This window comes from Rhincodon typus, chromosome 22, assembly GCF_021869965.1.
Source record: "Rhincodon typus isolate 14 chromosome 22, sRhiTyp1.1, whole genome shotgun sequence".
Classification (NCBI taxonomy): Eukaryota; Metazoa; Chordata; class Chondrichthyes; order Orectolobiformes; family Rhincodontidae; genus Rhincodon; species Rhincodon typus.
In genome coordinates, this window is record NC_063353.1 from 11554977 (window position 1) to 11579813 (window position 24837).

General features: G+C 43.2%; 1 protein-coding gene across 2 annotated transcripts in view; it reads right to left on the minus strand.

Annotated features, from left to right (window-relative positions):
* Positions 1 to 20323, minus strand: part of LOC109927979 (troponin T, fast skeletal muscle-like) — a 45944-nt gene extending 25621 nt beyond the window's left edge. Inside the window, exons 1-10 of one of the 2 annotated variants that reach the window (XM_048610063.1) lie at positions 20219 to 20290; positions 19085 to 19133; positions 14143 to 14198; positions 14034 to 14047; positions 13903 to 13923; positions 9068 to 9109; positions 7732 to 7776; positions 7089 to 7103; positions 5739 to 5760; positions 41 to 98 (exon numbers count right to left, since the gene is read on the minus strand). In XM_048610063.1, coding sequence (XP_048466020.1) covers positions 41 to 98; positions 5739 to 5760; positions 7089 to 7103; positions 7732 to 7776; positions 9068 to 9109; positions 13903 to 13923; positions 14034 to 14047; positions 14143 to 14177 — 252 coding nt within the window. In that variant the 5' untranslated portion in view covers positions 14178 to 14198; positions 19085 to 19133; positions 20219 to 20290. Of the gene's footprint in view, positions 1 to 40; positions 99 to 5738; positions 5761 to 7088; positions 7104 to 7731; positions 7777 to 9067; positions 9110 to 13902; positions 13924 to 14033; positions 14048 to 14142; positions 14199 to 19084; positions 19134 to 20218 lie in introns of both variants that reach the window. The other variant, XM_048610062.1, reaches the window with a different exon arrangement.
* Between the last annotated feature and the right edge of the window lie 4514 nt (positions 20324 to 24837).

The window sequence follows — 24837 nt, forward strand, 5'->3', positions numbered from 1 at the left end:
TCACAAAAATGTACCTGAATATAGGAAGAAATATACTCACATCAAAGTCAACTTTGTCACCATCAGGAATTTTGGGAGCATGGCTTGGCATAAATAACCTAAGAAAGAAAGAAAGGGAGAGAGCAGAATTAAAAATATAAATTCTGAATTTCTGCATTGACAATATGCATAAAATGTAGGGAAGCATAATGAGTTACTCAGTCACGAAATCTCATGCTTAAAATACTACCCCAGATTCCCATTGACTCCAGTCTTTGGAAAGGTTCCTTGATGCCCATACAGTCAAATGATTCTTTGAAATCAAGGGCAGTCACTCTTACTGTCATCTTTGGAATTCAGCTCTTTGATCCATGTTTGAACAATAATGTAACGATATCAAGAACTGAGTGCCAATGGTGGAATACAAACTGAGCATCAGTTAGCACAGTACTGGCTTCTCAAAAGGTATAGTTCAAATGCCTTGACGAAAGCCAGAAAGAGCACCCCAGTATTTGCCTAGAGAGGCGCTGGGATATCAATGCCATGTTGCATAGCATGGCACACTGAAGGGGCATTCACATCCAGGTGTCAATAATGTACAGCTCTCAGGAAGGCATGCAGGCCGTTGTCACATCAGATGGCAATGCCAATGGAGAGGACGGTGACAATGAGAGATAATCATGGGAGCCCAGGAATACCCCTCAGGCTAGATCCATCAGAGACCATTTAATACTGAGGCAGTTCTCTTCAGGAACCTGAAGGATCTCACTGCACTTTCAGCACCAACTGCCTCGTGAGCTGTTGCTAGATAAGCATCCATGAACATTAGCAGGACTTTCTTCCAGGAGATGTCCATCTCCAACATAATCAAATACCAACCAGTGCCCTGGACATCTGTTGTCCCCACATGGCTCAGTGCCACACCAACACCACTCTGGATTCATCAGTGTTCAGGGACTGTCCATGAGATACCCTTCCAGATCCCCCCCTGTGACAGGGTATGTTAGAGCTGACAATTACCAGGAAACAACTAAACCTCATGCCTAGCAAAAGCCTAACTGCTCTGTAAAGAATGTATCCGAGCTGAGAGAGCCGAGACTCTGCATGTGCGGATATAGCTGTTGAAGCAACAGCAAGACAGCAATTCCACTCTGTGACAAGTTTGTAAATAAATGTGATCACTGCACCAGCCACCTCCTTTTGAATGTCACACAACTGCTGCAAAGTGACAGGCAGCGTGTAAAATTTGCAACGTGCAATACAGCAACTCACCGAGATTCCTCATCGGTATCCACTTCTAGAAGGATAGGGATGTTATTTGTAAGAGTGAAGATATCAATATATGGGATATCATCCTGATCTGTGATGGAAATCATTGAACTTCACAGAGGAAATCTTGAAATAGTATCACTGCGTTTCTCTCATCGCTAAGGATAGGTCTGATACAGAGAGGTCCGATCAGCACAACTTCAAGGTGGCAACTGAATAGTCAAATAGCCTGTGATGTTCATATCCCATGATGGCCATCCATACGCACTGGTAACCTGAATGAGGGCTCGAGCGTGCCCAATTGGGTAAGCTTGGGCCACACCCTTCACCACTATTACTGTTACTGAGACTACAGGCTGCAGTCTCCAATCACTGGGAAGAACCTGCTGCTTTCCATTTCCCTGGGAATTGCACTCAACAATGACAGGTCACCCCATTCATTTCAGAAAGTCTCTGGACTATTATTTAGCAGATGTGGAAAAAGTAGCTAAAATATTCCCGGTATCCGACGCACATGGGAATGGGGATATCACTCACGAGAAATACTAGGGGTGGTTGGATGTGCTCAACTAGTCACTGCCACAAGATGACCATGTGGTTTTATAACCAAGTGCTTGGGACTACTCAAAATACCATTAGTGAGGTTTTGCTCAAACGGAGGGATAGAGAGAAGGAGAGATTGACAGCAAGATGACCAAAATGATTGGATCGGAGAACAAGGAAATCTCCTGTCCCAATAAGTCACTATACCTTGGCCAGGTTTTTAGAAGGTTAGATTTGTGATATCTCCTTTTGAATCTCAGACTACTGTATTGTGGGAACATTACCACATGCACTAGGGTGGTGCCTTTCTGACCGCTGGGGCCATGAGATGTCCAGATGCTTGGGTACTGGATAATGGGGACTTGATTGCATTCCCATTGTGACATATGGCACCATTACGAAATGAGGAGTGGTTTTTATTTGTTCACTTATGGGAAATCAGTGGCTGGCCAGCATTTATTGCCCATCTCTAGATACCGCTGAGAAGGTGGAAGTGAGCTGCCTCTTTGAACCACTGCAGTCGACAACTGAGGCTACACAGTGTCTTCTACTCCACGAACACTCACTGGTGCTCTGTGTCACCCGAGGAGAAACAGGCTGTCCATTTCAGAAAAGGTATCAAGGGAGCATGGCAGCTTTCCTTTCCATGCTGTCAGCTCTGGGGACCTGCCGGGACAGTGAGGCCTGTATTCTTGAAGGGGCAGCTGTGGTTCCTAGGACATGTACCAGAGAGAAGGGCTCTGGCAAAAATGGCTGGCGAATCCACGAAGATGGAAGGTGCAGAAATAGTTCAGGAAATCCTCTTTCTCCTGGTTAATTTCCCCATTCCTGGGTTGGCTTTCAGCATGTTTGTTATGGCTGGCTGATGGGGTGCAGCAGTTGTCTACTGCGTGTCACTAGCACCAAGGTCCTATTAGGGATACACAGCTTGTCAGGTATCCCACTGTCATACTCAGAGTGGTCAAGGCTATCGACTGAGCAATGAACCTTCTTTAGGACATCATGTTGCTCTTGGATGCACTGAAGGTGATGCTGCATGGGTCTCTCGATGATGGTGAGCATTCCCTCATTGTTGGAGTTCATGCATTTCAGTCCTCAAAACAAGGTCAAGCTCACCCCAGTGTTAAGACTCCTCCACTCGAGCACACATAGCCCAAGAGAATACTCTGTCACATGTCCACACATCTGCCACCTTAAGTACTGTTCTCGCTAAAGTGACTCCAGAGGCTCTAATTCTATCCAACCAGAGCATCATTGTCTTTGCCCTCCTTTTTCCAAAGGGAGCTGTGCACAGGTGGTCCCAACATGGAAGCCCCTCCTGCCCTCTAGCGCAGTGCCCATTACCATGTGCCACCGAGTGCTTTATCCCTCTGAAGCACTAGTATCGGTGTTGGCACAGTTTGAGCTAGTCAAACATCACGGTGCTTCCACTGACATCTTTCGCCTGAAGCTGGAGGTGGTTGCATGGTCATAGGATTTATGAGAGATGACAACAGATAAACAGGACAAGCCTTGGACCTTTTGGAGAGCGCTTACAGCTCAAGGTCACTGCCTACAATGACATCAGCAGAACACTCCCTCTGCAATCCATTCTTCCTGCTCCAACGTACACTAAATTCCTGATATAATTCATTCATTTTCCTCATGCAGCTTCACCAACAATCCCAACAATAAAAAGAGAATGCGCCAATATAACTCCAACACCATGTCTGGCACCTACTTTAGTCAATTCATTGACCTTGGCGGGACTGTGGCATGAATCACCCATGGGTGTACTGCCTACCTTTGGTCAGGGCCATCACTTTACTATTGGGAGCTCTCTTGTTCCTGCAAATATACAACACTTGAAGGCCTTTAAAAGGTCATTGTCTCCTGCATCCAGGGACTTCTCTCAAAGTTGCATTGGTTACATTCATTTGCCAATTTGTGAATGCTTGGGCATAAAAGACTGACGTGACCATCTACTCAATCAGAAAGGGGGAGTACTGTGTGCCAAGTGCAACCCTAACATTTCAGGTAGCAGCGTCAGTAGAAAACAAAAAAGGTATTTCTACTGCGCAATTCACCTTGGCTGAGTGCAGCATGTTGTGGGACTGTTCGCAGGCACAAGGATATGTCCCTGCTATGCTCACCATGGCTGCCATCTCCTGCCATGCCCTCTGGGTGATATGGGAAGGCTCCCTTCTTACTGGATACAGGGGATCCGTCCAGCCTTCAAATGATTGATTGATTTTATCATCATGTGTACCAAAATACAGTAAAAAGCTTTGTTTACGAGTGGTACAGGCAGATCACAGGAAGCAAAGGATGTACAGATCAAAAAGACTTAGAGGCATACAGGTTACATTGTAGGTTACATTATTTGAGGCTAGTGTCCATTCAACAGTCTGATGATGGCCAAAATGAAGCTGTTCCTGAACCGGCTTGCGCGTGTGTGATCAGGCTTCTGTATCTTCTGCCTGATGGAAGAGGTTGTAGGAGGTCATTGCCGGGGTGCGATGGGTCTTTGACAATGTTGGCCACCTTTCTGCAGCAGTGAGCCATGTAAATATAGAGTCCGTGGATGGAAGGTTGGCTTCCATTATGGTCTGGGCTGTGCACACCACCTTCTGTAGTTTCTTACGGTCCTGGGCAGAGCAGTTGCCATACCAGGCCATTGTGCACCCGGACAGTATGCTTTCAATGGTGCATCTGTAGAAGTTGGTGAGGGAACTTGTGGACATGTCAAATTTCCTGAGTCGCCTGACGAAGAAGAGGTGTTGTTGTGTCTTCTTGATGGTCACATTTACATGGGAAGTTCAGGACAGGTCACAAGACCATGGTCACAAGTATCTGAGCTGCTAAAACACTTCTGTGACATTATGGCATGACAAAGATAACATGGGGGCAAGTATTGTTTCTCATTTTGCGTGGAACTACATAAGCTTTGTGCTTTCTGAAGTTAGACAGCAAGGGGAGCACAGGCCGATGTTGCCTGGGCTTGCCTTATGTGGGAACACACAATAGCCTAATGTGTTCCTGAGCGGAAATAACCAAGCTGTTCTGCTTCCTTTGAGTCAGTGACTTGCAATTAGAGCCTGTAAAGGGTTATAGGCGAGGTACTTTTAAGTGCCCACAATGTGAGGGGTTGAGTAGATGTGGCACGGCTAAAGATTAAATGTAGATTCTAGATAGTTGCTGAGGCAGTGTACTGATGCAGGGATGAAATGCAGCCATCTGCATGACTGGGTACTGTGCAACTTTACCAATACAGAGTGAGGCGATGTGGCCGTCCCTCACACAAGTGTATTAGGCAGCATCGAAACCCATACTTCCCTATGGAAGACTCATGAAGGATAGTCTCCTGCAGCATTCATAACCCGTTGGTCTGCAAGTCCAGTTTCTACTCTGAAGACTGCTTTCTTGCATCTCTTACCTCTAGCCTCAATTACTGTAGCTTGTCCCTCAGAATGAATGGTTGCACTTTATAACGGAGTCCAAAATGTGAATCATTTTCCTCCTCTAGGGGGCCTGGCCCACAGCTAAGCCACTTCCCAATTTCACACAACATTCAACACAGCAGAATAAAGATTGGCCCAACAGAGATAGCTTAAATGTAGAAATTTTCTATCCACCTTGATGTCTAGAATCTGGCATTAATGAGAACACAATGATAAAGTTCACTGTCTGGTTTTTAATCAAACACCAGCTTAGGCACACATGAGCACTCATAGTTCATTAGATTTCACACTGACTAGCTGTCATGCCAATTTGATAGCATTCAGTGAATCAACTGGAGATACATGCATTTTATAAAAGGGAGTATCTTGAATCAAGAGATCTTCATAACAGATGGCTGGGCATTTGCAATTTGCTGCCCAGATCTCATTTCCTATTTGACAGATTCCACAACATATTTCAATACCATTCAGCTAGAGTTCTACAAGTGCTCATAAGTTATGACTTACTTTGGTTTCGGCTTTGTCTCTTCTGTAACAGAGAAAAACATAACTAGGATGTTATCGAATGCATGATGCCAGACTATTACATTCAAAAACTACTATTAAATTATTCACAACTATGAATGCACACATTTATCCTGAATTCTGCAAAACTTAAAATTTGGTGAGATTAAATGCAAATTAGAAGTGATACACATTCTGTTTATGGAGCGGTTTATTACTGGACTAGTAATTCAAAAGTCCAGTCCAATAAACCCAAAAGTTCCAACCTAACCAGAACAGTCTAAGAGTTTAAATGCATTTATTTTTAAAATTCTGGAACCAAAACAAAGTACCATTATTGGCAAAAATAAACTCGCAAATACATAGATGCTGTTTAGATCCTATTCAACGATCAGATTTAGACATTACTTTGACAGATTTACCAGGACAACTTATTAATCCCTTCTGTAAAACTATCCAAACAAAGAATGCTACTGATATTATTTTCTCAATTATAGACCTACAACAAAAACGGGCCAGGTAGAAGGTTAAAGACGGAAACCCTGACCTACATCCACTTCTGGCTCCAGCTGAGATTGGAAGCTGGATAGGTGACCAACTTGATGCAAGAGGGTGGGCTGCAGTCTTAAACATGTTAAATGAGGCTGTGAGCATCATGTAAACCTTCATCCTTAGTCAACAAGGTTTTCCAAACGTCAGGAAACACAGCAATTTCATAAGGTGGTGGGTTTAGCTGGCAAGTGCTTTACTTCCTAGATCCAAGTGTGCGCCTAAAGATGTCGCCCAGAGACCATCTCTCAGGAAGGATTCCAACCCCATCACAAGGTCCTCTAATCTCTCTAACTTCGTCTAATGTGTCCCGATTCCCAATTATTGCTAGGTTGTTGATCCATTACAAGACAGATTCCAATTTCCAAAATCTAGCATTTTTGGACAATCAGGGTCAATGTTAGAAATTTATTTTTGGCTGCAGGCCCGTGATAGGGTTAAGGTTACTTTAACTCTGTTGCAGGTAATCATTATGTACTGGTCAAGTCTATTTTATATTGGACCTGGGCACCCAGCAGTCTTGATTGGAATTGTACCCAGTATGCCTCCGTTTCTGAAGTACTGATCCAGTCTAGTCGAGCAGTTGAGGTTTAATATGGACATACCTTAGTTACTCTTTTGTAAAAAAAAAAAGAAAAATTATGGTTTGATTTCCACCGACAAAAACTCTTTCAATTATATATACTTGTCTGTGCCAAAGCTCTGAAATAAAAGTCCAAAATTAACCATTTGTAATCCTATTAGGTAGAATTCATTCCATATAAATACTGTCAGACAAAACAAAGCCATTAAAATTTAACATACCTGATTCTTCTTCAGCTAAACAAAGAGAAGATAGGAATTTAGGAATTTAGCAATTAAAACAAAAACATTTAAACTGTGCAATTGTGAACCTGCTATTTTATACTAGAGCTAATTTAATTTTAAGGTTTTGGAAAAAAGGGAAATCAAATTGGTACAGAACAGGTGGTTGATTTGCTTCTGTGTTACAATGTTTTAAAATTGCATTTATGCCACCCCTAACAGATTTTGAGTTAGGTACAGTAAAACATAAAACGTTAATACTTCTCTAAATTTTACATGCTTGGCAGAGCATTAAAAAGTTACAAACAATACACAGCTTAAGTAATTGTTTTAGACAGGTTTGGTTTGATTTTTAAAATCTGCAAATGCTTATATATTTTCAATCCTGTACTAGATATCATGTTTGTTGATTTCACTACTCAGTGACAACAACACAAAACCAAGTGTAATTTAAGTCAATCTATTTTCTGGGCATATCTGCAAAATAATCTATATTCATGCATCAGAGAAAACAAAAAAAAAGTGACCATCTTACAAGCCAGTCATGATTAAAACAAGAAAATTCTGCAAGGTTATGACAACTTTCACTGCCGAGACTGCACTTTAGTCAAATATGTTACCAGCACATGGACAGAGGATGTACCTTCAAGAACTGGCTGTTCAGTCTGAAGTGCAGAAGAATCAGATTCTGGGATATGGAAAGAAAAATGAGAAGAAATCTGTGTCTGGATCTGAAAAATCAGGCACATACTACACACCATTGCTCACTTTCTTTTGATAAATATACTGCTGATGCATTGGCATTAAATAGTGCCAATGAACATTCTCTCTCAATTACAGTATATAGTATAATAAATTGTTGAACGTTTCAGTCAAAATGCAGTAATAAGCTGATATAATGGATACTCAGCACCTCATGTTTATAATTTACCCTAGTAGTTTGAGGGATCATATCTTGGCAATTTCTCACAAATCAAAGTCATGCCCATAAATCCTCTAGAATACCCCACGTATTAATCAACATTCATTTTCTACCTACTGCAAGTCAGTAATGATCATTTCAAAACCATTCGAAGGTCTGCAAATACTTAAAATATTAGTTTCGTTTAGTGCTGAAATTGGAGTACGGCAAGATCATTTCTTTTCAACTTTCAAAAAAATTATGGGAGGTCAAAACGAACAAAGAGGTCAGCTGCCCCAAGCATTTTAGAATGCAAATTACTACAACCCGTCATATAAATTGCTACAATCTGCTAATAAATTGTCTTTGTTTAATAGAAAGATAACTATGGAATAAATCCAGATCAGGACAACAACTACATATTCTCCATTGAATACGGTCTTGAGATCTTTAAACGTACCCAGATACAGGTGGGAAAAGAATTCTGATCTAATGCTGCAAAGTTACAGCACCTTTCAAAAAAAAAGAACAATATTCCCTCAGTATCGTGGTATGATAAATAATGCATTTATATGCTGACACAGGGATTGAATTTGTAATCTCTCACCCCAATTCAAGTCACAACGAACTGATGCAAAGGCTGTGTTCGTGGGGACTAGTTTAAGGTTCGTGAACCAGAGACCTACAGGAGTTCACAGTGGACAACAGGACATAACATACCCAAGATTTCCAACTGTATGTGGCTCTACCCAAGAAATACCCATCTAAAGTTGGCCTTACACTAGGTTGATAGTTGGTGAGTCTTCTAAATTTCTTGAAGAGACTTCACCTTTAAGAATTCATGAACCATGTACACATAATGTTTCCGGTTTCGCTGGCTGTGGATGTGCAACAAACACACAGACATCAGGTGCTCTGCTTCAATGTCTGTTTCATAACTTGCAATGTCTTTTACTTTTTTTTTAAATAAACTAACCCACAAAAGGTACTCAATATCCTATGATTAGACCACCATTATTAACAGGACAGTGGAAAGCAGAGATAATTGCAATTTTGTTAAGAATGTAGGAAATTTTACCTTCTTCCAAGATGACCTCTTCATTTTGTGTTTCTTCTTCTTCTAAAAAGAAGAATATTTAACTTAAAGATGCTTTTGTTTCTGTTTAGAAATTCATGCAAGGCACCACCAATAAGTCAGCAAGTTTATCTAATATGCTAACAGATGTAGGACAGCTCAGATCACATATCCCGAGATTATGCCTGGTCTGTGCTAATTTCGGAAAATTCACTCAGGGTCATTTCACAAATACTTCATGTGCCAACAACAGGAGAATGAAACCATGTTCATTCTCACGCACAATTTGATTGATATTTGGTGAGCTGCCAACACTTGTGCCATTCATTGGCACTCCCTTCTTCCTGCATTGCAGTCTGGGAAGGCAGGGACAAACAAAGAGGTGGCAGGGGTTCATTCCCAAAGTCATTTAAAAGCAGACTACAACTCCTAAAAATTGGAGATGCATCTTGACTGCAATCTTCAAAACTAATCTTAATGCCACACAAGCACCAAACAACAGCCTTTACTTTCTAACCACCTCCCTTTGACTTTCAACAGCATGACCACTATGGAATTCTCTACCATCAAAATCCTGTGGGTTACCAGTGATCAGAAACTGAACTGGACCGGTCAGACAATACCATGGCTACAACAGATGAGAAGCTGGGAGTTCTGAGTCGAGTAACTCCCGTCCTGCCTCCCTAAAATCTGTGCAACATCTACAAGCCACAGATCAGGAGTATGCTGGAATACTCTCTACTTGCCTTGAGGGCACCTCAACACCACAAGCAGCTTGAAACTATCCAAGACAATGCAGTCTGCTCGATGTTGCTCCATCTACCACATTCAGCCACTGGCAGAGTAACAGGAATGTACATCACTAAGGCTCTTTTAAAAGTATCTTCCAAACCTCCACCCTTTACCAGCCAGGGGAACATGGGCAGCAGATAAAATGGCAATGTCACCATCTGCACACTGCCCTCCTGGTTACAGACCTTCCTGACTATAAATGATTGTTTCTTCACCAATGCTAGTTCAAAATCCTGGAACTCTCTCCACAACAACACTGTGAATGTTGCTAACTTACACTTAAAATACTAGAGTCAAAGCAGGCAGCTCACCATCATCTTCAAGGACACTGAGGGATAAACAATAAATGCCAATGATGCCCATATTCCAAAGAAGTGGTTCAACAGTGGCAGAGATTTTAAAAAAATAAAACAGCGCTACACCCACATTTTCTGGCACAGTTTTGCGTGTCCTGGTCAACAAAAAGGAGAGAAACAAATCTTTCCAACACTGGACAAAAGTTTCCAAGCTCAATGCTCACCACTAGGGAGATAAATGCCCTTTAGGGAAGGAAACTGCCATCCTTACCTGGTCTGGCCTACATGTGACTCCAGGCCCATGACAAATGACAGAGTTATATTTGTTCTGTCCTTCAAGTGAAAGTCTCCCCGGGTGCACATATTAGTACTAGCAACCCATATTTTCCATTCTCTATTTGAATGTATATGAACAAGGATCAACAGTAGACCAATTGGCCCTTCAAGTTTGCTCCAGGCCCACAGCAATGTGGTTGACTCATGACTGCCCTCTCGGCAATTAGTGATGGGCAATAAATGCTGCCTAGCCAGCGACGCCCTCACCCCGTAAATGAATAAAGAAAAAAAAAAAGTGTCCTCAAAAAGTCTGATGATAGAAACGCTGAGCCATGTGCTGACAGAAACGCAAATAAGCTCAGCGTATTACTAGCAAGGAAAGTCTCCTAGCTCTCATCTGGTTTGCCTGGCACCAAGATCTGATGTATCTGAACGTCCTGGATGAAATGCAATTGATTGAAGATGGATGAATGCTACCAGGAAGGCAGTCACAAACATGCATTATGCACTGCATGCTGTTGTTACACACTAGCTAGATAATCAGACAGTCAAATCTCCTTGACTGCAAAATATGTTAACAGCAATATGAAAACCTTACTATCCTTGCAAAGTTCCCAGCTCTTTCTTCCTTTGCTGCCCCAGTGGCCAATAAAAATGAATTAATTCCTCTTAGCATCGAGGACATCTGTAACATCCAAGATGCGGCAGCATAGATCAAAGCATGCTGATGCCACTTGTTTCAGCCTAGTAGAAATGTACAGCAGAACACCAGGACTATCAGCATTTACAGCCTCCACAAGTGGTCTTCATGTCCTGAGTGTGGCCTCAACCAATAGTGCAACAGGAGATTACACTCAATGACAACAACTGTAATGATTAGCTTCAATATCATTCTATAATCTTCATTACAGGTCCAGGTAGACAATATATGCCTGAAAATCCATATGGTGTACAGCCTCCTGCACCTACCTTCACTCTTTCACCCTTTTCATGTAAAACAACCAGTCTCTGAAATTATCGTTATTTATCCTCTTCATCCTCCAGCTCCAACAGCACATCTATCATAATATTAACTGTGTTGAAAGCAAAGTAAAGGAAACTTTCTAAGTCACCAAGCTAGTGACTCAGATAAGAATCAATACTTGACTTGTAGCCAGCATTCATCCAACAAAAACTCCATTAGTCATTACAATAATTAACCAGGTATTGAACTAAAACAGAGGGAAGAATCCCTTTAAATGCCATCTCTACAGGCTATTCCACATCATGTTTTCTTGGTAGAATCAGGCACAGAGCAATATCACAAGATCAGTCTGAAACAGTGAGGCTTGCCAATTTCAATGCTTCTTTCAGATGGCTGTCCTAGCTGATTTAAATCTTTTCAAATATGGCAAGAAACACACTTCCTTTGTAATATGGGGTTGTACAAATCACTTAGCAAAACAAAAATTCAATTTCTCTCTCGATGCATTCAAATTCCTTAACTTGAATGACGGGACCAATTATAAAAAGAAAATGCATCTAAGAAGTAGTCGGGATTTTCAGTCTAATAAATCATGAACAAGTGATTCCAAATGGTCGGCAAGATCAGATGTGGATATCAAGATAGCTTTTGATTGGCAATTGAGGCTATTGTGTCGCAAGGTTGGCACCTGCACCACTTAGATTAGGTTAAAACTTCTGTCAAGCACTTAGAGATTGGTTTGAAACAAAAGGATGACAGATAAATCATGCCATTTGTTAATGAAATGGACATCAAGTAAAGGGGAAGGTCTACCTGAATTAAAAACATTCTTGCACATTTGGTGCCAGCGAGACCAATGCTGCCAACTGGAAAATATGCTCCCTTGTGCTCAAGATTAATTACCGCACTTAAAACAAAAAGTGACACAAAAGAGTAAGTTTAATGACTTGTTCTGTCAGCCAAGACTTTCAGTGGACAGAAGCTTCAGATTGGAGACACACATCCCCAATTTTCTGAAGACAGACAAATGACAGAGTCATATTTGTTTTGTCCTTCAAGTGAAAGTCTCCACAGGTGCACATATTAGTACTAGCAACCCATATTTTTCCATTCTCTATTTGAATGTACATGAACAAGGATCAACAGTAGACCAATTGGCCCTTCAAGTTTGCTCCATCATTTGATAGGATTATGACTGATCTGATTTTAACCTCAACTCCACATTCCTGTACATCCCAGATAATCTTTCATCCCCTTGGTAATCAAGAATCTACCTCTGCCTAAAAATACTTTAAAATGTTGCATCAACTACCTTTTCAGGAAGGGAATCCAATGGCTTACACCCTTCCGAGAGAAATACTTCTTCCTCAACTAAGTCTTAAATGGGTGACGTGTTATTATTAATACACGACTCCTTGTATTTGCAAGAGGAAACAACTTTCAACACTTAGTCAAGACCCCTAAGATCTCATGCGGTTCAATATAGTCAAACTGGCTCTTCTAAACTCTTGAGGATACAGGCCAAGTCTGTTTAGCCTTTCCTCATAAGGCAATCCACTTATTCCAGGCACTACTCTAGTAAATCTTCTCTGAATTGATTCCAATGCTTTAACATCTTTCTGCAAGTACCTCAACCAGTGCTGTACACAGTACTCCCAATGCTCTGTAACTGAAGCATTATCTCCCTACTCTTCTTCAATTCCCCTCACAATAAGCCATAACATTCTATTAGCTTTCCCAATTAGTTGCTGTACCTGTATACTGACCCTCTACAATTCATACACTAGAACACCCAGATCTTGCTGCACCTCAGAGCTCTGCAACCATTGAATCATAGAATTCCTACAGTGTGGAAGCAGACCATTTGACCCATTGAGTCTACACCGACCCTCTGAAGAGCATCCACTCGGATCCACCCCCAACCACCCTATCCCTATAACCCTACATTTCCCATGGCTAATCCACGTAGCCTGCACATCCCATACGGGGAATCTAGCCTGGCCAATCCACCTAACCTGCACATCTTTGGACTGTGGGAGGAAAGCCATGCAGACAGAGAGAATGTGCAAACTTCACAGACAGTTGCCCAAGGCTGAAATTGAACCAGGGTCCCTGGCGCTGTCAGGCAGCAGTGCTAACCACTGAGCTGCCACCATTTAGTTGTTAAATGTATAGAGTACAATGGTTTACATACTTGTGATTTCCTAATATATGCCCGTTTGCCAAACCACTGTTCTTGGAGAATGTTCATACTTTTAATTGGTTCTCTCAGAAATTTGGATTACAGATAGCACAAATCATTCAAATTCTCAAAAAAAAACTTACTTTTGGTGACTGTTTGACAGCTTAAATATGCTTTTCTATGCACACATCAAAATATTGCATCATTTCTGCATCACTTTAATAACCAATTCTCTCTACTTCCAACTGAGGACATTTCACTGCTTCGTCACAATAAAAACAGCATAAGAAAATACACCAAGGTATGCTAGAAAATATATGTCTCCTACCTTCCAAGGCTGGTGCTTCCTCTGTGGAAAATGAGAGAGAGAGAGACAGAATTTGTCAATTTTGGAAATATCAAGCCAATTCTGATTTTTTTTTTTTTTTACAATATTTAACAGCATCAGTAATGTCTTACCTTCCACCTCCTCCCTGTTGGCAAAAGAAAAGGCACACAGGAGATATTATTCAAACAAAATAAACCATTTACATTCAACCGTTATATAGTAGATATCATTAACTCTTACTGCAGCTCTTCTAAGTCAGCTTCAGTGTCTGCCATCTCTGCACAATTGTAAAGTACCTGGCAAAAAGAAAATAAATGTGTCAAGTTTAAATATTATTTTTAAACTGACAATCGCTAAACCTCATTTAAAAATAAATCCACTGCTGCAGAAGCACAGTGTTGTACTACTAAGCTGACAGGAGTGCTGTAAGCCAGGTAGGAGCACTTTGTTTCATAGCGATGCACACAGATGCTGCAGATGATTTATTTTATAAAGCTCTTCATGGGATGTGGGCATTGCTGGTCAGGTCAGCACCTATTGCCCATTCCTAATCGTCCTCAAGAAGGTGGTGATGAGCCAGTTTCTTGAACTACTACAGTCCATATGCTACAAGTACATCCTCAAGCTGCTGTTAGGAAGGGAATTCGAGGATTTTGACCCAGCAGTAAATGAACAGCAACATAGTGCCCGTCAGGGGAAATGGTAAGTGGTGCTATTTCTAGATGTCTGCTGCCCTTGCCCTTCTAGGTGGCAGGGATTTGGTTTTGGAAGGAGCATCTTGTAGCAACAGTGTAGGCATCAATCGCAGAGGGAGTAAATGTTTAGATTGACGGATGGGCCTTCAGTCAAGAGGGCTGCCATGTCCTGCGTAGTGTTGAGTGTTGTCAGAGCTGCACACAAGTGACAGTACTCCATCACACTCCTGATTCACGCCTGTAAATTAGAGGTTTACAAAATCATGAGGGGCATGAATATGGTAAATAGACAAAAAGGTCTTTTCCCCAGGGTGGGGGGAGTCTAAAACTAGAAGGTAAAGGTTGAAGGCAAGAGGGGAAAGCATTGAGAAGGGACCTAAAAGGAAACAGGCAACTTTTTCAGGCAGAGGGTGGTGCGCGTATGGAATGAGCTGCCAGAAGAAGTGGTGAAGGCTGATACAATTAGAACATTTAAAAGTCATCTGGGTGGGTGCATGAATAGGAAGGGTTTGAGGGATATGGGCCAAATGCTGAGAAATGGGGCTAGATTTATTCAGGTCATCTGGTCGGCATGGTCAAGTTGGACCAAAGGGTCTGTTTCTGTGCTGTATAGCTTTATGACTCTAAATTGTGGACAGATTTTGTGGAGTTAGGAAGCAAGTTAAACACCTCAGAATCCCCAGTCTTTTGACGCACTCTTGTTGTCACAGTATTTATATGGCTGGTCCAGTTCAGTATTTGGTAATTGCGTTATCCCAGGATGTCGATATTGGGATTCAGTAAGAGTAGGTGCCATTGAATGTCAAGGAGAAGTTGTTTGATTCCCCATTATTGGAGATGCCATTAGAATGGCACTGGCAGGCAGATATGTTACTTGCCTCTTATCAAGCCAAACGTGAAGTTGCCCTGGTCTGTTCCACATGGATATGGACAGCTTCGTTATCTAAGGACTTGAACGGTACTAAATACTGCAGTTATCAGTGAACATTCAATTTCTAATATTATCATAGAGGGATGGTCACTGATAACAGTGCCCCGAGGAACTTCTGCAACAATACCTTGGACTGAGATAAAAACCGAAAGAACTGCGGACGCTGTAAATCAGGAACAAAAACAAAGTTCCTGGAAAAGCTCAGCGGGTCTGGCAGCATCTGTGAAGGAAAAAACAGAGTTAACGCTTTGGGTCGGGTGACACTTCCTCAGAACCCTTGGATGAGATGACTGGCTTGCAACAATCTCAATCATTTTCCTTTAAGCCAAGTATGACTAAATCACTTGAGAGCTTTTCTCCCCGACTGAGAGGCTGCTAATTGTTCGATTTGGATTTGTCTTTTTTTTTTGTGGACATAGCAGACATGAGCAAATCTTCCTCATCATCAACTTGATACCAGTGTTGAAACTGTACAAGAACAGCTTGGCTTGAGATGTAGATACTTTGGGAGATGCAAGATTTTAGTTCTATTGCCAGAATGCCGTCATGGCTTACAGACTCTGCAACATCCGATGTCTTCAGCCATTTCTTGCTATTATGTTGAGTGAATCAAATAGACCGAAGATAGTATCTGTGACACTGGAAACCAGTGGAACATCCATGTGACACTTTTAGATGCAATGGTTGCAAATATTTCAGCCTTCTATTTTGCACCAATGCATTAGAGTCCCCTCTTTGTTGAGGATGGGAATATTGATGGGGCTGCCTCCTCCTGTTGGCTGTTTAACTGTCCACTATTATTTACCGCTGGATATGACATGACTGCAGAACTCTGATCCAATTTGGTGGTTGTGGGATTGCTTAGCTCTGGCCGTTGCAGATGGCTTTTACTGGTTGGCACACAAGGAGTCCTATATTAAGCTTCACCAGGTTAACACCTAATTTTTTTGTGTGCCTGGTGCTGCTCCTTGCATGACCTCCTGCACTTTCCACTGAGCCAAGGATGACCCTTTGGTTTGACAATGGCTGTGCACATCCCACATTTGACCAAATTACAAATTACTACTGAAAACAATTCTGCTCCTGCCTATGGACTCAGAACCTGTTAGTCATAGCTTTGCATGCAAACCTTGCATTGGTTCCATCCAGGGAAATCTAACTTCCACTTTGGGACACAAATCAAGCATCAGGTCCCATATTAGCACAGGCAACGGGCCCAATGAACGTTTGGGGCTCTGACAATCTGAGACATTCTTACAGAGTAGGGTCCTCATAAATTGCTAATTTTTGCATGTGGTTTCCTGCTCAGACAAATGAACAGCACTGTGTGCAACTTGTATTCTTATTCCTGCAAAAAATGATATGGTTACTGGTGGGTTTCCTGAAGCAGTTTATGAGCCACTGAGATCATTAGCAAAGTCCTCGGAATTCCAAGATACAGGCCTCAAGATGCCCCCTAAGTGTGTACCTAGTGACAATAAACAAGCTGCTGAAATTAGCTACATGGAGATATTCAGATTTCGGCTACTGTAGGCCTATTCACTTTCGGTTTCCAGATGGGACAATAGTCCTTTATTTTAAATGGGGAAATGCTCAGTGTTTGGCGGGGGCAGTTAAATGGAATAGAAACCTTACAGTATGGAAGCAGGCCATTCAGCCCATCATCGACACTGACCCTCTGAAGCGTTTCCAATCAGACCCACCCCCGTAACCCTGCATCCTCAAGGCTAACCCATCTAGCCCACACATCCCTGGATTCTATGGGCAATTTAGCATGGCCATTCCACCTAACCTGCACATCTTTGGACTTTGGACACACCCGGAGGAAACCTGCATAGACACAGGGAGAATATAGAAACTCCACACAGACAGTCACCAGAGGGTGGAATTGAAGCTGGGTCCCTGGCACTGTAAGGCAGTAGTGCTAACCACTGAGCCACCGTGCCACCCCAATGGGACATGCAGGGGATAAGTAAGGCAAGGCTGACTAGGTAGTTACTTTTACAGCACTGTTTTTGACTTAAAAGGGATAAGAATGTTTCCTCCAGGACCACACACCTGCCTGTAACACTCCCCACCTTCCCATGATCTGACTGACAACTGGCATCATCGTTCCCGCCCTCGTTGACTGGTCTCCCTCGTGATATGATAATGGCTCAGCACCCTGAAGCACTGTCTTTACGTTTTAAATCCGAAATGTGTTTTTTTCTTTCAGACATGGCTCAGACTGTGTTGTCTGGCAAAATCCCGTGGGAGACTGGTCACATTTGGAGTATCAGGGAAACTTCAGCGAGAATCTTAACATGAAGTGATAATGAGGAGACTGACTATCTTTCCCCTCTCAGCAAAAAAGCCATGTCTTGTTGATTTTTTTCTCTTGTATTTTGCCTTTCCAGCAATAGACAAAAATTTTTTTAAAAATGACTCAACCCTGGTCTGGATATGTTAATGAACTGAGTTTTTGTAAGTAATAGCCTGGGGGTGAGTACTATTGTGTTGTGAAGGTCATAGTCAAAGAACCAACTATTAGACATCACAGCATTGCAGGTAAAATTAAATTTACATTAATGAATGCTAAAAGCCAGACAGTTAACACAACATTCAAAAGGAAACAGGATCATAGGAAGGATTCTCTCATTCTGAGTGCTGCCAACTAACCACTGTTAAAAGGGAAGAGAACACTGGCACAGTGGCTCAGTGGTTGGCCATGCTGCCTCACAGCGCCAGGGACCCGGGTTTGATTCCACCCTCGGGCGACTGTCTGTGTGGAGTTTGCACATTCTCCCCGTGTCATGTGGGTTTCCTCCGGGTGCTCCGGTTTCCTCCCACAGTCCAAAGATGTGTAGGCTAGGTGGATTGGCCATGCTAAATTGTCCATAGTGTTCAGGGATGTGTAGATTAGGTGGGTTATAGTGGGATGGGTCTGGTTGGGATGCTTTGAGGTTCGGTGTAGACTGGTTGGGCCGAAGGGCCTGTTTCCACACTGTAGGGATTCTATGAAAAGGATTTCAACAAACTGCAAAGCCAAGAATTCAATGTTTGATTCTTAATGAATCACCTAGAGAGACAGCTTTAAAAATTTACTTTCAGACACACTTATTGTTAATGTATGTGCATGTGTGCTGAGTTATTAATTCTTCTCATAGTCGGTAACTAGAACTCACTTTTTTAAAAATGAACTCAAGAAAGCTTGGTTAAAAGGCTCTGTTTATATTTGGTCCGGGGGAAGAGCATCCACAAGAGGGGGGGATCCTGCGTGAACTAACCTTGTTGCGACCAACCAAGGGGACAGGTGAATAAATAGGGCCAGTTCATCCCTCCTCTCCTGGTTGCTTAACAATTTGAGATATCAGGCTGGATCAGAAATAACTTGGGGAACTTCAGTGGTTCTATTTGTAACCCACATCATAACTCCAGCTTTCTCACATCAGTCCCTCTGCTTCTGACTCCCTGAACCTGCCCAATGGTGGGCACCATATGCTCTGTTTCATGCCAACATAACCTCCTCCATACCACTGTAGCCCCTGACGCAAGTATCTTGCTGTCACTGGCTCACCTGGATGCCTCTGCTGCAATCTTGCCCCCGCAGCCACTCCTCTGAAAACCTGAAAAAAAAAACTTTTGGGAAACTTGTACCTCTAGCATTTTTTAATTCAAAACTTGTACAGCTTGTGTGTGCAAATTTGGTTGGTGCATTTTTGGAAATTAGGTCAAACCTATTAGCCACTGTCTGGGAAGGGGCTAATGTGGTTTACAGTTGGAACCTTCCCCTTCTGGGAGGTATACTGACTTCTGTTACAAGATTATTAGTACTTTTTGATATAAATATTCCTGACTTTCACCGTTAAGACTTGATTTTATTAGTTCACACACAATTAGTGTGAGACGAATGGATCTTTCTTTACCAATAAAGATTTGCTACCCTTCATTTGACATTGGGCATAATAACCTGTTTACAACCCAATGGCAGATTATACTCAACCTGTCACACCAGCTCACTAACCCCAAACCCTTAGATCCTGTGACTCCTTCATCATTACCAATCATTATCAGCACCACACAAGTCTCTACACAATCTCCGTCTCTATTGACATAAATACCAACTATGTCTGGGAGATTATTAGCTTTGAGCTCTTTAAGCCACTTTCAAACTGCCATCCCAAGTCATTAATCACATCAGGTGCACGTTCTGCACCGTTTCACGCTCGGTTCCATCAATAAACAATATGCAAAAAAACCAGATTAACATTGTGATCACAGAACAGGTTGCATTATACAATCCCAATTATTTTTCAAAGAAAACAAACAACCGAGTTATCCAAAGCACTTCCCACAAAATAATTGAATGAATTTCTCACATAACTCCTACATATCTTAACCACAATTTAGATATGAATCTGTATGGTCAAGGGTGCAATTTGCCTGGAGTTTTAACAGGACTCCAGTGAGTAACGGCACAACTATATCTAATCAAAACTATCAGTATAAAAGTGACGACGTAACGATGTGCTAAATCATAACGTGCAGTCATTTCTTCCTTTTCAGCAAGAGAAAAAAATACAGAAAACTTTTTTCTAAACTAATTTTGTTGTATTTTTACTGCATCAATAATAACAGAAAGCAATCAGGCTGAAAGAGGCAATGGGTGGAGTGCAGTACAGTGCAGTACAGTACAGAATAGTTGTCTTACCTGAGACTGAAGGGTAGAACTACTCCAACGTTTCGAAACACCAACTTCACCTCCACCTGCAAATCGCGCGCACCCTTGTGCGCGGCCACATTTAGCGCGCACCCGTGCGACCCGTGACCGCGCCTTGATTTCCCATTGGCTGACAGGCGAGATTATATTGCAGCAAATGTGCGTGAGGCCGATTTTGTATTGCATTTGTTGATTTATGAGGGGGGGAAGAGAGGTGAAGCTGGCAGTTTTTGGAAATGTATTTGGATCGAGTCATTTTCCTTCTGAATGCATTGGCTAGGAATCAGGCTGAGCAGCTGTTAGTTTTATGAAGTGGGAGGGAGTCATCGAGTTGGTAAAGTTAGCTGCTACGAGGCAATTCCCATTTTCAGTGTTACATTCCAGATCCGATTGAAATTCCTCCGGCTGTTAGCACCCAACTGCACCGAGGGATCTGTATATGTTGAATCACACAAGTTTACAACATTCATTACATTTGTATGAGTTAGAAGAATCAAAACTAATCCTAGTGTCCTCCACTCTCAGTAGCTGTACATCCATTTTTGAAAGAAAAGCATTGATCCTGGCTCAGCCACTCGTCAATGGGTTCTTCATTAGCCTTCCACATGAAATAATTTTCACTTTCTATTTGAACTGATGATCCCTCACCATCAACTACACAGCCAAAAGAAAGTCTTTCCTTCTTTTAGAAAAATTCAGTTGATGCTCCTCTCCAGTTTTTTGGTCCAGTGAAAATTATGCCAGTCTGCCCTCATAGCATTGTTCTTCCATACCTGACATAATTGTAATAAGCTGCACTTTAAGATCCCATTTATAACATACAAACTTTTTAAAAATGCCTTTATATCTACCCAAACTAACACTAAAGAATTATGGCCTGGAAATTGTGGATCTTAGTTTAGGTTGTGTCATTGGTTAAGATCGTTAGGGACTGCTGGAGGTTAGATTGTTGGAAAACTTTATCTATAAGACCATAAGAAACAGGAATAGGCTGTTTGGTTCCTTGAGCCTGCTCTTCCATTCAATAGGATCATGGCTAATCTGAGATTTCCGATACCCACTTTCCTGCATTTTCCTCATTATCCTTGATTTCCCAGACTAATCAAGAATTTATCTCAGCCTTGAGTGTACACAAGGACTCTGCCCCCACAGTTCTCTGTGGCAAGGAGTTCCAAAAAACTTGCAATCTTCTGAGAGAAGAAATTCCTCCTCATGTCAGTCTTAAACTGGCACCCTTTATTCTGAAGCTGTGTCCTCTGGTCTTTTACTCTGTCAAGCTCCTTAAGAATTCCTATGTGTTTCAATGAGATCATCTCTCATTCTTCTAAACTCCAGTAAGTAGAGTCCCCAATCTGTTTAATCTTTATTCGTAAGACAATCCCTCCATACCAGGTGTCATCATAGTTAACCTTCTCTGAACTGCCACCAATGAAATGAAATTTTTTTTTAAATAAGAGGAACCAAAACTCTTCACAGTACTCCAGATGTGGTCTCACCAGCAACTTATACAGTTGCAGTAACATTTCCCTACTTTTATACTCCAACTCTCTTGAAATCAGGGCTAATATTCCATTAGCCTTCCTGATGATCTGCTGTACCTGTATTTTGTGCACAAGTACTCCCAAATCCCTGTGTGCTGCAACTTTCAGCAGGTTTTCTCCATTTAAATAATATTCTGTTCTTTTATTCTCCCCTCCAAATGAACAACTTCACATTTTTCCAGATTGTATTTCATTCGCCAACTTTTTGTCCACTTACTTAACCAATCGACATCTCTCTGTAAATTGTTTGTATCACTCTGCCAACCCACCTTCCCATCTATTTTCGTGTTGTTTGCAAATTTTTCTGCGGTATATTGGCTTCCTTCCTTCAAGTCATTAATATATATTGTAAACAGTTGCAGCCCAAGCACCGGTCCCTGTGGAACCCCACTGGTCATAGGTCACCAAACAGAAAAAGAACCCCTTTTCCCCACTCATTGTTTCTTGCCATTAACCAATTCTCAATCCATTCCAATATACTATCTCCAACACTGTGGGCTATTATCCTTTTGACAACTTTTTGTGAGGCATCTTGTCAACCATGTTCTGGAAATCCAAATACAACAACGTGTCCTTTAGGGAAGGAAACTGCCATCCTTACCCAGTCTGGCCTACATGTGACTCCAGACCCATAGCAATGTGGTTGACTCTGAACTGCCCTCTGGGCAATTAGGGATGGACAATAAATGCTTCCTAGCCAGCGATGCCCTCATCCCATTGATGAATAAGAAAAAAACTGGATCCCCTCTATCCAGAGCTAGTAGGAACTGCAGATGCTGGAGAATCTGAGATCACAAGGTGTACAGCAGGCCAAGCAGCATCAGAGGAGCAGGAAAGCTAACATTTCAGGTCTAGACCCTTCTTCAGAAATGGGGGAGGGGAAGGGGATTCTGAAATAAATAGGGAGAGAGGGGGAGGCGGACAGAAGATGGATAAAGGAGAAGATAGGTGGAGAGGAGACAGACAGGTCAAAGAGGCGGGGTGGAGCCAGTAAAGGTGAGTCTAGGTGTGCAGTTAGGGGGCATAGGTCAGTCCAGGGAGGACGGACAGGTCAAGGGGGCGGGATGAGGCTAGTAGGTAGAAGATGGTGGTGGGGCTTGAGGTGGGAGGAGGGGATAGGTGGGAGGAAGGACAGGTTAGGGAGGCGGGGACAAGCTGGGCTGGGTTTGGGATGCGGTAGGGGGAGGGGAGATTTTGAAGCTTGTGAAGTCCACATTGATACCATTGGGCTGCAGGGTTCCCGAGCGAAATATGAGGTGATGTTCCTGCAACCTTCGGGTGACATCGTTGTGGCACTGCAGGAGGCCCAAGATGGACATGTCGCCTGAGGAGTGGGAGGGGGAGTTGAAATGGTTCGCGACTGGGAGGTGCAATTGTTTGTTGCAAACTGAGCGTAGGTGTTCCACAAAGTGGTCCCCAAGCCTCCGCTTGGTTTCCCCGATATAGAGGAGGCCACATCGGGAACAGCAGATACAATATACCATATTAGCAGATGTGCAGGTGAACATCTGTTTGATGTGGAAGGTCTTCTTGGGGCCTGGGATGGGGGTGAGAGGGGAGGTGTGGGGGCAGGTGTAGCACTTCCTGCGGTTGCAGGGAAAAGTGCCGGGTGTGGTGGGGCTGGAGGGGAGTGTGGAGCGGACAAGGGAGTCCCGGAAAGAGTGGTCCCTCCAGAAAGCAGATAAGGGTGGGAGGGAAAAATGTCTTTGGTAGTGGGGTCAGATGGCAGATGGCAAAAGTGCCAGAGGATGATGCGTTGGATCCAGAGGTAGTGGGCTGGTACGTGAGGACGAGGGGAATCCTGTTTTGGTTGTTATTGCGGGGAGGGGGTGTGAGGGATGAGTTGCGGGAAATGTGGGAGACACGGTGGAGGGCGTTTTTGACCACTGAGGGGGGAAGTTGTGGTCCTTGAAAAACGAGGACATCTGGGATGTCCAGGAGTGGAATGCCTCATCCCGGGAGCAGATGCGGCGGAGGCAAGGGAATTGGGAATAGGGGATGGCATTTTTACAGGAAGGTGGGTGGGAGGAGGTGTATTCTAGGTAGCTGTGGGAGTCAGTGGGCTTGAAATGGATATTGGTTTCCAGGTGGTTGCCAGAGATGGAGACAGAGAAGTCCAGGAAGAAGAGAGAGGTATCAGAGATGGTCCAGGTGAACTTAAGGTTGGGGTGGAAGGTGTTGGTGAAGTGGATGAACTCTTCGAGCTCCTCGTGGGAGCATGAGGCGGCGCTGATACAGTCATCAATGTAACGGAGGAAGAGGTGGGGTTTAGGGCCAGTGTAGCTTCGGAAGAGGGATTGTTCCACGTAACCTACAAAGAGGCAGGCATAGCTTGGGCCCATGCGGGTATCCATGGCCACCCACTTTGTCTGTAGGAAGTGGGAGGAATTGAAAGAGAAGTTGTTAAGGGTAAGGATGAGTTCAGCTAAGCGGATGAGAGTGTCAGTAGAGGGGGACTGGTCAGGCCTGCAGAAGAGGGAGAAGCGGAGCGTCTTTAGGCCATTTACATGGGGAATGCAGGCGTATAGGGACTGGACGTCCATGGTAAAGATGAGGTGTTGGGGTCCAGGGAATCGGAAGTTTTGGAGGAGGTGGAGGGTGTGGGTGGTGTCACGGACGTAGGTGGGGAGTTCCTGGACCAAGGGGGAGAAAATGGAGTTGAGATAGATAGAGATAAGTTCGTTGGGGCTGGAGCAGGTGGAGACAATTGGTCGACCGGGGCAGTCGGGTTTATGGATTTTGGGAAGGAGATAGAAGCGGGCAGTGCGAGGTTGGGGAACGATGAGGTTGGAGGCTATGGGTGGGAGGTCACCTGAAGTGATGAGGTTGTGGATGGTTTGGGAGATGATGGTTTGGTGCTTGGGGGGTGGGGTCATGATCAAGGGGGCGGTAGGAGGAGGTGTCGGAGAGTTGGCGCCTGGCCTCGGCGATGTAGAGGTCAGTGCGCCATACTACAACTGCGCCTCCCTTGTCCACGGGTTTTATGGTGAGGTTGGGATTGGAGTGGAGGGCTGCGTGTTCTGTCGGGGAGAGGTTGGAGTGGGTGAAAGGGGTGGAGAGGTTGAGGCG